Genomic DNA, 15259 nt, shown 5'->3' with positions numbered 1-15259 from the left:
GATGAACTAATAGCTTGCTTAAAAAAGAAAGACACTGCACCTGGAGACGATCAAATCACTTATTCAATGATATACAATTTACCTGATTGCGGAAAACTGTTCTTGCTTAATTTGTATAATTGTATATTTAATTTCGGAGTTGTACCCACTCAATGGCGTAATATAACAGTTGTCCCTATCCCTAAATTAAATAATGAGTCAGGTGGTGAATCGAAATGGAGACCGATATCTCTCATGTCTTGTTTATGTAAGCTGTTTCATGCTATGTTAGGAAAAAGAATCGAATGGTACATAGAAAAAGAATTAGTATTGTCACCGTTTACGTCTGGGTTCAGGAAAGCTCAATCATGCTTAGATTGTCTGGTTAGACTAGTTAGTTATATACAAAGCGGTTTTTCAAAAAATGAGGCAACAGTAGCCTGCTTTTTAGACGTAGAAAACGCCTACAATAATGTAATGGTTAGCAAGGTAGTATCTGTTCTTGATAATCTGGGAACTGGAGCTAGGTTTTGTAAATATATTTGGTCCTTTTTGAGTAAACGTAATCTCAAAATAAAATGTAACGGCAAAGAAATCATTAGAAGTACAGATCAAGGCTTAGCCCAAGGTGATCCATTGTCTCCCCTTTTATTCAATATAGTTACATATGAAATTTGTAAAAAAATACAAAGTGTAGAAATAGCACAATATGCCGATGATTTTGTGATATTTTTCAATCATAAAGATCTGAATACTTGTCAATACAATATTCAACAGGCGTTAAACATGATCAATGATATATTACAAGAACTTGGCTTAGAACTTTCGATTCCAAAAACAAAATTCTGTACATTTAGTCGAGGACATAGAAAACAGCAAATTAAACTAGAAATTAACAATATTTCTTTGTCATCTGTAGAGTGCATTAAGTATTTGGGTTTTTGGTTGGACAGATCATTACTGTGGAGAAAGCATGTTAATGAAATTACAGAAAAATGTAATAAATATTTAAATGTCTTAAGGGTGTTAGCTGGATCTGGTTGGGGCATGCACCCAAAACATTTACGTACTTTATATATTTCACTAATAAGAAGCAGATTGGATTATGGAAATTTTATTTATGATAATTGCGCCAAAACTCATATATACAAACTTGATAAAATACAAAATCAAGCCATGAGAATTATAGGAGGATTTATAAAATCTACTCCTATTCATGTAATGGAATGCGAACTTTGTATTCCACCATTATATCTAAGAAGATTGTATTTAGCATACAAATATAACTTGAAAATGTTATCATGGTCAAATAATGTAACTACACAATCAATTGTTAAGCTTAGTACTCTTTCTCAAGTAACCTATTGGGAAAAGAAAAAAAAGCCGCTTCTTGTAACAACTTACAATGACTCAAAATCTGATAATGTACAAGCATCTTACCCATTAGAAATGTTCAGGTTAAATGTTTGGGTAACCTACATCAATATCAATATAAATTATGATCTGTCATGTCTGAAAGGTTCAAAAACTGATCAGGATATAAATTTAATGAGGAGTAACATTATAATAGAACTATGCAAAAAATTTAGTAGTTGGCATCGGATTTATACTGATGGCTCAAAATGTGTGAGTGGACAGGGAGCGGCTTTTTATGATCAGACCAGAAAGATTATAGGAACATTTAAATTAGAGTCGAGTGTGTCCATAATGTCCGTGGAATTGGTTGCTATTTCGGAAGCAATGTCACATGCGATTGCACAGAGATATCAAAAATTTGTTGTTCTAACAGACAGTAAAAGTGCATTGTTTCATTTAGCTCGCTGCGCCTCTGGACACAGAGGTGTAACGACAGCTTACACAATTCTGGAACAAATATTTTGGTGTAATCAGAACAATGTGCAAGTGAATTTTCAGTGGATTCCATCACACATAGGAATAAAAGGGAATGAGGAGGCAGATCGGTTGTCCAAATCAGCAGTCTTAAATGGCAGACCAACAGAGATAGCTCCTTATTATTCCGAAATTATGCATAAATTCAAAAGAATTGTATTTGAGAAATGGAAAACCCATTTTGATAGTATATCTCATTCTAAGGGCATTTGGTACAAAACAATACAGAAAGAACCTCCCCGGGTGCCTTGGTGCAATTATGTGAAGGGTACACGTTCTTACATTGTAAAAATGCATAGACTCCGTTCTGGACATTATCCATCGGCAAAGTTTGCATACCTGATGAAAAAAAGCAATTCACAAAATTGTGAAGTATGTGGTACAATAGAGGATGTTTATCATTTGCTGATGGAGTGTGTCAGGAACGAGAGTCTACGACATGGAATAACGTCAGACCATGAAATAAATATATTAGATGTTGGTGCCATACAAACTGTTTTAGCCGATCCTTCGGGCGATGCGGCTAAGGCAATTTGTTCACTGGTGAGGTAATGGAGTGATTGGTTTTAGGGTACAATGGGACTGACATGTACTTAGATGGTACAAAAGTCCCTAAATTTAAAAAGAAATTAAAAAAAAAAAAAAAATTTATATGTATAGATGTATAGATTAACGTATCTATGCAAGTACTTTAGGTACTTTTACCAATTATACTCGTATATAATAATAATAATAATAATAATAATAAGCCATCCCAAACACACACAATATACAAAGCACAGTCAATGAAAAACTAACAAAGTACACAGATCTAGCAATAGAATTAAAAAAACAATGGAAAGCACACACCATCCACATAGTACCCATAGTTTTGTCATCCACAGGAATTATACCAAAAAGTCTGAATAAACACCTAGACACGTTGCAGATCCCCTCCTCTACAATAGACCTATTACAAAAAGCCGTCATACTAAATACATGCCGAATAGTATGAAAATTTCTATCTTCATCACATAACTCATCCATGCTTGGCTAAGGCCCGCGTGTTTTAATATATTACCCCCGTATAAAGGGAGATATAATAAATATATATATATATGTAATAATAATAATAATTTTATTTTGCATCCAATATTTACAATTTACATTGTTCCCTGGTACCTAAACTAAGTAGAAACTTGTATTTTAGGTATCAGTTCCTATATATATCATATTAGTAGGTTTAGTATATATATACTATTTTCCCGTATTAATCCATTTTGTACTTATTAAACTGCATTGCCATACTATCTCTGATCAACGCAACTGTTGACTGGTAGAGAATGCCATCAGGTATTAAGTCCGCCATGTATACAGTTAATTGTGTAAAAGATAAATAAATATATGTATATATATATTATTAATGTAATTAATTAAAGCTTTGTTACATATCTACTAATTATATTATATATATCTTACTAATATAATAGTTTGCGAGTTGATTGCTGTTGTTAATTGATGTTTGTTACTCTTTCACGCAAAAACTACTGAACAGATTTTGATGAAACTTTACAGTAATATAGCTTATACGTCAGAATAACACATAGGCTATAATTTTAAAAGATATGTAAATTGAGCGAAATATAAATATAATGATAAATGTCAAGGAAGATGCAGACGAAGTTATACGTGTCAGCTAGTATAGTATAATTGACAATCTTAATAAAAAAACGTACTTATAAGATTCATAACCCTAAAACTACTTACTAGAAACAGAAAACTAAAAGGTTACTCAAACCAACGTTTACCCCTCAACATGGAGTGGTTAATTAAACGAGCCACGAGGGAGCTCCGCTTTGTTTATACAACCTATGCCAAAGGGATGCTATAATAGTACAAAAATATGGGGAGGAATTTTAAAAATAAAGAAATTGAATGTTATTCTAGGTTACCCAAACACCTATTTACTTTTGACAATGGTGCTATCTGACAGTTTGTATTCACACAAAATCCTAAATATGTAATCCTGAACAACACTTATTTAAAAGAGCATGTAATGCGTAGAAATGAGGATAATATTTTAAGAAAGGTGTTACATATGAATGTGGATGGTTATAAGGGCAGAGAAAGGCCGAAAAAGAGATGGATGGACTGTGTAAAAGATGATATGGTAAGAAAGGAAGTAAATAACGCGATGACTGCGAACAGGGATGAATGGAAGCGAAAAACATATAACGACGACCCCAAATAAATGGGATAAGGAAGAAGCAGATGATGACTTATTTAAAAGAGCAACACGATGATCATTGCTCGTTCTTCTTGTGATGAGTCTTACGAATGAGCGATAGAATAAAAAAATGCTTATATTAAGTTTATTTGAATAAAGATTATGAGTATTATTTGATGAGTGACTATTTTAGAGATATAATTAAAATGAATGGTCCAGAAATGTTACCCTGAGAAACGCCTATACTGTTTGTTCGATTAAAACACTTATTACAGTGTTGAAAGATTGTATTCCATATTCTGTATAAATTACTTTGAAAAAGTATTTCTCTTTTAATTTTAAAGTTAAAGATGTGTTAATATCTACTACTAATTCAAATATAATTTATTTATTAAGGAATTTTTAGCCGCTTATAGACGTCAAATTTTTTGTACTATAATTACTAATCGTTGTATATATATAACTTACACTATACATATATAATAATATACCTTTACGAAGTTTTACAATAAGAACCAAGAAAACAGAAATAGCAATCTTAAAATCAAAATTTTAACAGAAATTTAGTTGTGAAATCAGTTGTATAAGTAACAACTATTGTGTCAATGAATTAATCATTTATCAACGAAGTTTCGTAGTTCAGCGGAAAAAACAAAATAGTAATATTAAAACCGTAATTTTAGCAGAAGTTTAGTTAACACATCAGCTGTATAGCTAATAACAGTGCCTTATTTATTATCAACCAAGTTCAGGGGACTAATTTACGTTAAAAGTGTGTGACGAAGGTCATTGAATCGAAAGCACTAAAATCAAACAGCATTAGTTCGGGTATATAAATAAAAACTACAAACATTCCATTTCCATGATTAAACATGAGGAAATAACATAGATACATTATTTTGGTTATCGTTAGTTTTCATAATGATTCTTGCACAGGATATCAAATATTATAATCTATTAATATAATATGACAATTGGCGTGAGCACTCTAAAGAAAGAGAAATTGAAATCGCAGTCACAAGTAAATTCAAATCTTTTAATATTATAAACGCGAAAGTTTGTGAGTATGTATGGATGTTTGTTATTCTTTCACGCAAAAACTGAATGGATTTTGATGTAACTTTACAGTAATATAGCTTATACATCAGAATACTATATAGATTATAAATTCCACGCGAGTAATACCGCGGGTACAGCTAGTCTAAAATAATTGAACTAGTTAACTAACACGAAATACCTAAAATACCAATTCAAACCCTCGCTGTTGTATGCATTTTAAACAGTTTTGGAAGCGTAACTTAGTCAAACGCTCATTAAAATTCTGCGCCCTCACGCACCGCATCTTTGTCTGCAAATAGCATAAATATAACAACATGTGCTGTATTGTTGAATAGATAAAGGTGATATTTGCGTGTATTGTTGGCAGTATTTGGTAAGCCCGACGGGACACCCTCTGTGCACTTATAGGTGTTGCGAGAGGGATCAATAATTCGGGACTCACATTAGGTATAGACGGCGAGAAGTTTGTTCAGTTACGTTGCGTGAATTTGGTAAACCACTGCTATTTTCTATATCATCGTACATCATTATCATCATTACATTATTATATTATAGTCGTATTATTATTATATATATATACCATTATTATAGTCGTATCCCATCTCATAAGAGGGTTTAGTTCTCTATTACTATGCTGACTTGATAATTTTATTGCTAGTTCTTTTGGGAGCATGTATTCAACACCCGTTGTATGGGGGAAGGGGTTTGTTAGTAATGTGGACTGATGATCTTATTGCTAGCAATGTACCATGTCAGGTTGACCTCCACTGTTCCCCCTGGAAACCATCGTGATAAATTCTTGGTGAATTTATCACGATGGGCTAACTGACCTGGCCTCATACTCATCTTATCATCCTCCACTGGAGCCCCGCCAGCGTAAACCCTTAGCGCAGGCTGGAGCACCATTACATTATCATCCATAAAAAAACACGTTTAGTCTTTATGGTAAATCTATACATATAAATAAAATTGGAGTGTCTGTTTGTAATATTGAAATAACCGTTTTTATTACATGCATATGAATATAAATACGGTACATACACCAAAATCACATTTTTTGTCTGTCTGCTTGTTCCGGCTAATCTCTGAAGAAAAAATTAATTAACGAAGAAAAAAATTTCTGGTACACTTAAACCGTCTTGATTATTTTCAGTGTTTACTGAAAGTGATTCAGGCGTCTGACTCACCCCGCTGTCCACTCCGAGAGAAATGGGGTGAGTCATATGTATACTGACAACTAAATAAGATGTATGTGCTTTGACTAAAGATTAAATAAACAACGAAAATGGGGAAAGAACTTAATGGGCTGCGTTAGTCACACACAAAAATATGTCCTTCGAGTCATCGGTTCGAGAACTTAATTTAGTGATGGGACTCGAGTGCCATTTTTCATTCGATTGGCTCGGTACTGGTAACTTTCTCACTCGAATGCCACTCGAGTGAAGATAAAACTCGAGTGATTTTTTTAGACTCGAGTCAATCGACGACCTCGGTGTTCTAGTGGTCTAGCACACCGCTTTACGACCGATGGTCGCGGGTTCGATTCCTCGCACGGCACAAACATTTGTATTCATGAGTATGATTGTTTGTATCGGCCTGGGTGTTTTCTATGTGTAATATGTATGTATTTACAAAAAAAAAAACATCTATGTATATGTATCAGTCATCCAGTACCCATAACACAAGCTTTAGCTAGCTTAACTTGGGTCTAGATGGCGCTGTGTGAATTGTCCTGAGATGATTATTATTATTATTATACTCGGAATACAATTTTCATGTGAGAAAATAAACTCTTTTTTTCTTGTCAAAAATAAAGTTAATTTATTATCAAAATTTTGTAGCTTTATTTGCAAAACTTACAAATAACGTTTTTTTGTTCTTCATTTATCAAAAAATGACCACTCAATTGTTTTTTTTTTAAATGACGGTCGCGGTGGTCTAGCGGTTTAGCACACCGCTTTACTACGGTCGCGGGTTCGATTCCTCGCACGGCACAAACATTTGTATTCATGAGTATGATCGTTTGTATCGGTCTGAGTGTTTTCTATGTATGTATTTACAAAAAAAATCTATGTATTTGTATCAGTTGTCTAGTACCCATAACACAAGCTTTAGCTAGCTTAACTTGGTACTAGATGGCGCTGTGTGAATTGTCCTGAGATTATTATTATTACAAGTACTTTTTTTACACTTTTACTTATTTTCACCACTTACTAATAACACACAGTCATAAATAACCAAAACATTAAACAGTAACAACTCAAACAGATTTTTACGTAATCTCAAAGAGAACCTACAGCGGGTAAACTTGTCACATCTTGAATTTCTCACTCGGCTCGGTATAAACCACTCGAGTGGTACGAGTCACTCGAAACTCGAGTTGTCAAAAATTTAACTCGAGTGCGAGTAATATAAAAATTACTCGAGTCACTAGAGTGAAAAGCAACTCGAACCTAACTTAATTTCTGCTTTCATACGCTGTTATGCCTAAAGATAAATGTAGAAAGTGATTCTAATGATTTAATAATAAGTCTAAGGTACATATAATATTCAAAATAGATCCATCGGTTGACAGACAGACAGATAGAATCTTAGGGGTCTTTTAATTTAGAAATTTCATTTATTTTTATAAATAAACAAACAATAAAAGTTCGTGGTAATAGCTGGTAAGTTTATATACAGGCAAGCCTGTACGTAACATAACGCCTTTAGAAACCGATTAGAAGGAAAAGTCAAAATGATTCATTCAGTTTCATGTATCTGTTGTGGTGGGGTTCTTTTTTGTTCTTTTTTGTTGAGATGATATGTGAGATGATATGTTTACTAATAAATAATATGTATGTTTGCAGCAGAAGAATTCTATTGTCCTTTTTATAATATATTGTATTTTTTACATTGCACTGAATAAAATATTATTCTTTCTTTCTTTCTCTCTCTCTCTCTCTTTCTTTCTTTCTTTCTTTCTTATTTTACAACAATGTCAATCAGTATTTGACAACTACACTACTACTCGTAATAAAACTTAATCGATGAGGGGGTCGTATATACTCGTAACAGTATCACTGCCTGTACCCGCGACTTCGTCCGCGTGGAATTTAACTTTACTTTTCTAAAATAAAAATAGCCTAATTTACTCCTTATTACATCAGCCAAAAAAAGTCCCGTCAAAATCGGTCCAGACATTTTAGAGATTAGTCGAAACAAACAGACAGACAAAAATTGTAAAAAATATTATTTTGGTAAAAGTACCGCATTTCTATGTATATTCATATGCATGTAGTAAAAAACGGTTATTTCAATATTACAAACAGACACTCCAATTTTATTTATATGTATAGATTGTAACTGGTGCATATGACTTGGTATACAGATTTTCTTTACGATTACCCCTGTATATTAAGAGTCACGCGCGACTATAAAGCACAGGCTGTCATAGCCAAGAGACAAAACATCGTTTCCGATGAATCACAGCTGCATGAGATTAGTATGCAGTGGGCAAGCTAGCTTAAACATATCCGGAGGATCGTCGAGTCAAGTCGAGTTATCGATAATTTTTTTCAAATTCAAATTCAAAATTTGGCGATAATAAGTAATACTTATAAATAAAAAAAAAAAATAAAAAAAAATGAAAAAAAATATATATATATATATATCTTTATTCATGTTGGTCTATTACAGACTCTTGTGATATGTCAAATCTACCGTCAGTTCGGAATATCGAGATGAGCAGAACTTTTACAACATTTGTTGCATCTAAACACTAACATCTGAGCCGCCATCAACCGAGCTATTCCGATTTTTAAAGTATTTTTTATTTTATTGTGGTGTTGCCACCATAAAATAAAAAAGATATGGCCGGTATGAGGTAAAGGGTTACGGTAGCCTATGGACGCCTACCAGAGGTGTCAAGTGCGCTTTCCAGACTTCTTGAAAAACCCCAAGCAGATGGAAAAATTACTTGGTAATTCATCACTCCTATTCAGGGATACATTCAAATTCAAATTCAAAATATCTTTATTCATGTAGGTCTATTACAGACTCTTATGATATGCCAAATCTACCGTCAGTCTCATTATATCAAGCTTATTATAATTATTCTTAAAAATACTCTAAACAATAATTAACTAATTACCAACTGAGAGGAATCCATTTAATAAATTGATTTTATCAGTGCATACAAACACAGCGCAATTGATGGATGTATGGATGTTTATTACTCTTTCTCACAAAAATAACCTTACGAATTTTATTAAAACTTTACAGTAATATAGCTTATATATCAGAATAATACATAGACCATAATTTAAAAAGATATCGAAATTGGTCGAAATCTAAATATATATAACTCAAAGGTGACTGACATAGTGATCTATCACAGCCCAAACCACTGGACGGATCGGGCTGAAATTTGGCATGCAGGTAGATGTTATGACGTAGGCATCCGCTAAGAAAGGATTTTGATTAATTCTACCCCCAAGGGGATAAAATAGGGGATGAAAGTTTGTATGAAACTTTGTCAATTTTAAACCGATCGGGCTGAGACTTTGCAGGCATAAAGTTACTATGACGTAGGCATCCCCTAAGAAAGGATTTTGGTAAATTCCACCCCTTAGGGGATAAAATAGGGGATGAAAGTTTGTATAAATCTTCTTAGATTTTCGACTGATCGAACTGAAATTAAAGATTAGAGCTACTATGATGAAGACATTCGCGTAAGTAGGATTTTGAAAAATTCAACCCCCATGGGGATAAAATAAGGGATGATGCAGGATGTAAATGTATTAGTTTGAACCTATCAGTACCGAATGGAACGAATAAATTAAGACGAACAAAATAAGTTTAGTTCTTCAGGGTACTTTTATTTTAGAAAAATAAAGTTAAATTCCACGCGGACTAAGTCGCGGGAACAGCTAGTATAATGATAAATGTCAAGTACGTGTGATGCAGACGAAGTTGTGTTAAGTTAATATTCAATATATTGAATATGTTAATGAATATTGAATTGAATATAAATTCCCGTAGCGCCGTGCTCGCTCGTCTGTTAAGTGATCGTTTACAGTGTAATAAAAGTAAATCGGTTAACAACGCACTATTTAAATAACCATTAAAGTGTAGACACCATCTATTTACATATGATTTTACTTTAAGAAGTAAATAAATAATTTTAAGAGTAATTAAGTATCATCTTAATAGGTCAATACTTTCTGTATATGCAGTAAGTTCGTTAGCCTTTACTAAAACTAATTTATAAAACATTATTAAATCATATTTACCGAGCAAGCCTATTACTCACTAAACGATTACTTGAATGACGAGCGTGCATGGCAATAGTTGTTCATGCACGGGATTTTCAATTAATGTTAGACATAGACACCTATATAATGAATACATGAATAATGTATAAATAAATTTTGAATTTGAATTGATGTGTTTGGAAACAAAAACCCAAAAATGAAATTCACACAATTCAATTCACACAGCGCCATCTAGACCCAAGTTAAGCTAGCTAAAGCTTGTGTTATGGGTCCTAGACAACTGATACAAATACATAGATATATTTTTTTTCGTAAATACATACATATTATACATAGAAAATACCCAGACCGATACAAACAATCATACTCATGAATACAAATGTTTGTGCCGTGCGAGGAATCGAACCCGCTACCATCGGTCGTAAAGCGGTAGACTGGACCGCTAGACCACCGAGGTCGTAAATAATAAAAAATCTATCTATACATACGTACTCATATAACTTTCGCGTTTACAATATTAGTAAAATAGTAAATATACAGTAAAGTAATAGTAACAATAATTAAAATATTCAATATATTGAATATTTTGAACATAATTAGTAAAAATCACGGGATCTCACCATGTTTTATATTTATATACTGAGTTCCCGAGAGTTTACCCGTGATAATGGCGGTTGAAACACACTCACAATTTATTTTAATTGAAAGAAAGAAAGAAAGAAAGAAAGAAAGAAAGAAAGAAAGAAAATTGTTTATTTGGTACACTGAAAATAATTTTTAAAATTTAATTTACATTTTATAATAATAATTAGAGTACCAACTAGGTCTCCGCTCAGCATATGTCGTGACGGGGTGCCACGACGCTGGTTTTCAGCGGACACCTTCATATACAATAAACATAATAAAATAATAATAATAATACACATACATACATAAATCCAGGCGGACAACACAAAGCAAACATTTACGACATACTACCATATATAAATAAAAATCAAACATAAACTACACACTGAAAACATAAAATAAACATAAATTCAACACTACTTTTACCCTGCATTACCCCGCTTTTGGAGTGCAGAATAGAATAGAATAGAATAGAATAGAAAATCATTTATTCAAATAAACTTACATTGAAGCACTTTTGAATAGTCATAACATTTTTTTTTTAATCTACCGCTCATTCGGAATGCTGTTTCATCACAAGAAGAACAAGCAAAAAACTTGTGTGTTGCTCTTTTAAATAATTTATTCTTACTTACAATTTAAGTTTAAGTGTGTGAATACAAACCACCGATTAGCACTAATTCAATGAAATAATAAAATAGAAATAAAAACATTCAATATACAACAACTGGTTAAACAATTCATAAGAGTAAATAAGTCATAGTGATTAGAGCAGACCAGTCCACACAAGCAGCACCCGTTCACGAGTATGTCGGATGAGCCAGCCACCACTGCGCTCGACCATATTTACCATATTTTAGGCCCAATGACCCGGCCCACCACGCCGCCACAAGTCTGGACATTTTAGTGAGCATGACTACTCAAAACACCAGACCACGTCATAGCTACTCACAATTGCCATCTGATGTTTATAGTATTCACATTTCACATAAGAATGCATGCGGCAATTAATACAAAACCCGCTACGCTTTCATATTTCTAAAATAATTGAATCAAGAAAGCAATGAGATAAACAAATTATAACGTTGTATGCTAATAAACTAATTATTTACTTGATATGTTGTCGTCTATGAATTCGTCTATCCTGTAATAGGCTTTCTTCAGACATATCACGGCACAGTTTTCTGAGTGAGGAGGAGTATTTTTTTATTTTTGGAATTAAAAATTCCAAAAACACAATCAAATAAGGTATTAAAATAAGCTTATCATTTTCTTCGCAGTGTTCAGTAATTTCAATAGTATACACACCTGATTTGGAATTTGCTGCCGGCCTCCTTCTCCTCAGACTCGCAGGTGACGTTCCCGAAGGAATCCACCGCCAGGTATTTGTCCAGGTGAGACCGCAGGTAGATCATACCTGGGTGAAGAAAATCACAGTTAAACAAACGGTATGTGGTTCTGAATTGTGAATCTTAATATATAAATACTAGTGGATCCTGCAAACGTTGTTATGCCACATAAATTAAAATCGTTATTAAAAAATAGGGGTTGCTGATAGAAGGGTGAAAATTTAGGGTTGTATGTATTTTTCAATAGCAAATAATAATTAAATGAAAATAAAATATCATGGCAAAAAATAAATATATATTTAGGGGTGGATATCCCTTACCACTTACGGGTATGAAAAATAGATAGTAGCCGATTCTCAGATCTACTGAATATGTATATAAAATTTCATAAAAATCAATCAAGCCGTTTGGGAGGAGTATGGTAACTAACATTGTGACACGAGAGTTTTATATATATAACAAGTAGAGACCCTGTACTCCCGGGTGCATAATATTTTGTTTTTAATTATGCATAAGTTTTAAGTATGTATTTTTAATGCCACATTATAAAACAGAAACATAAAATTTTTGAATAGATATAAAAGAAAAATTCTTTTATATAAAGTTAAATTCCACGCCGACGAAGTCACGTGTACAGCTAGTTATACGTATAAATAATGACGGCGTCAAATTTATAACAGTATATTATATGTTTAATACATATAGTATGGTTTGGAAAGTTTGAGAACACGAAACCACACGAAAGTTTGGGAATAACATCATCATTGTATTGCCATCGAAAGATTGCAATACAATGATGATGTATTGCAATCTTTCGATGATTATTTGAATAAAGATTATTTTTATTTCTATTGATCTAAATCAGTGATTCCCAAAGTGGTCTATATCGACCCCCAGGGGTCTATGACAAACTGCAAAGGGTAATCTTGTTGTTTTTACTTTATGCTGTACTACAGTTAGAAATTTACAAAAAAATCAACACCAGGTAAGAATTGGAGGTCTACCCATACAGAAAAATATGGCAAGGAGTCTACGACACAAAAACTTTGGTAACGTCTGATCTAAATGACTCCGAAATGACGAGGTGATTGCGGTATGCGCTCGCGCCGCAAACTGTTACAGCAAACATAACTTTCTCATCATAATCGTGATTCAAATACCGTTGTACGGATGCAATTTAATCTGTAATACTATAAAATTATATATGGACATACCGACTATAATTATTGTATCGGAGGCTGATGAGCGGTATTAACTTAGTGAGGATTATTAATAATAATCTCGCCCCTCGCTACTCTTACGTGTGTACACATGTATCATTACATAGTATAACAAAGTCGCTATAGCTGTCTGTCCGTCCCTGTGTATGCTTAAATCTTTAAAACTACGCAACGGATTTTGAAGCTTTTTTTTTAATAGCTAGAGTAAACCTTCCTCTTGAATCACTCTATCTATTAAAAAAATCGCTTAGAAAATAGATTTATAGATAGATTTATAGATATTAAAAAATAGATTTATGCATACATAGGGACAGACAGCGACAGCCACTTTGTTTTATAATATGTAGTGATAATCTACTCGCCCCGGCTACACACGAGTGTACGCATAAATCTATAAATATATGCTATACTACGCAACGGATTTTGAAGCGGTTTTTTTAATAGATAGAGTGATTCAAGAGGAAGGTTTACTCTAGCTATTAAAAAAACCGCATGTAAAAATATTAAACAAATAATTGTTTTTTAAAATAATACGACTGCATGCAACTGAAATGAGAATGTTGAGGTGGATGTGTGGTGTGACAAGAATGGATAAGATAAAGAATGAATACATTAGAGGAAGTATGAAAGTGGCACCGGTGTCAGAGAGGTTGAAGAGTAATCGTCTATCATGGTATGGACATGTAATACGTAGGAACGAGGATAATATTTTAAGAAAGATGTTACAAATGAATGTGGATGGTTATAAGGGCAGAGGAAGGCCGAAAAAGAGATGGATGGACTGTGTGAAAGATGATATGGTAAGAAAGGAAGTAAATAACGCGATGACTGCGAACAGGGATGAATGGAAGCGAAAAACATATTACGCCGACCCCAAATAAATGGGATAAGGAAGAAGCAGATGATGATGATGATGAATTATTTATTAAAATAAAAAAAAATAATAAACCGATTTCCAAATCCATGATTCTATAGGTAACTACATATGTTATTACCGATAATATATTCTGTATTGTGAGTTGTAAAGTTAGTTATCAAATTCAAACTAAAAAATATTTAAATTAGGACATTGAGTTAGAGTTGTGTCAACTCGAGTTAACTCGAGTTGCGCATAATTCGAGTTAACCTGAGTTGAATTCTGCCAACTCGAGTTGGAAGAATTCAACTGGTAAATGAATGAATCAAGTGAAAGAGCGAGAGCATGATTCTGTCATCGAACCGACAATGATATGAATTTTTCCAATCATTTCATATCATACCATTTTCACTCGTCACAAATATTTCAGTATTGATTTGAGGTTGTTATAATTTTTTTTCGCATATTCGTCCGATTATGTTATCATTAAAATGATTATGCGTTCCATAAGTCCTTCTGCGGCTTTAAAGTGCCATTTCTACTTGCCCCCTATAGTTCGATGAAGCTTTCAAGGCTAGCTGCGCCCAAAAACATTAGAATTGTTCGAAATAATAAAAAAAAACTTTTTATTCCAGGTAACTCGAGTCAACTCGAGTTTACTCGAATTACCTGAATTTCAAATCGAGTTAACTCGAGTCATTACGAGTTAGCACATCTCTAATTTGAGTCACTTATGCATGTTTTTTTATGCTACTCTATATTTCCTTATGATCCAATAAATGGAATAGACAATATTAACATCAACGTTTCATGGCCCA

At 33.1% G+C, this 15259-nt stretch overlaps 1 protein-coding gene across 2 annotated transcripts in view; it reads right to left on the bottom strand.

Annotated features, from left to right (window-relative positions):
- The window catches only part of LOC131850631 (protein singed), a 96155-nt gene that overhangs the window by 30043 nt on the left and 50853 nt on the right, over positions 1-15259 (bottom strand). For both annotated transcript variants that reach the window (XM_059200930.1, XM_059200931.1), the window contains exon 3: positions 12325-12433. In XM_059200930.1, coding sequence (XP_059056913.1) covers positions 12325-12433 — 109 coding nt within the window. The remainder of the gene's footprint in view (positions 1-12324; positions 12434-15259) is intronic.

This window comes from Achroia grisella, unplaced genomic scaffold, assembly GCF_030625045.1.
Source record: "Achroia grisella isolate CSIRO2021 unplaced genomic scaffold, CSIRO_AGI_Agris_v1 utg778, whole genome shotgun sequence".
NCBI lineage: Eukaryota > Metazoa > Arthropoda > Insecta > Lepidoptera > Pyralidae > Achroia > Achroia grisella.
This window is presented reverse-complemented; position numbering and strand designations above follow the sequence as displayed.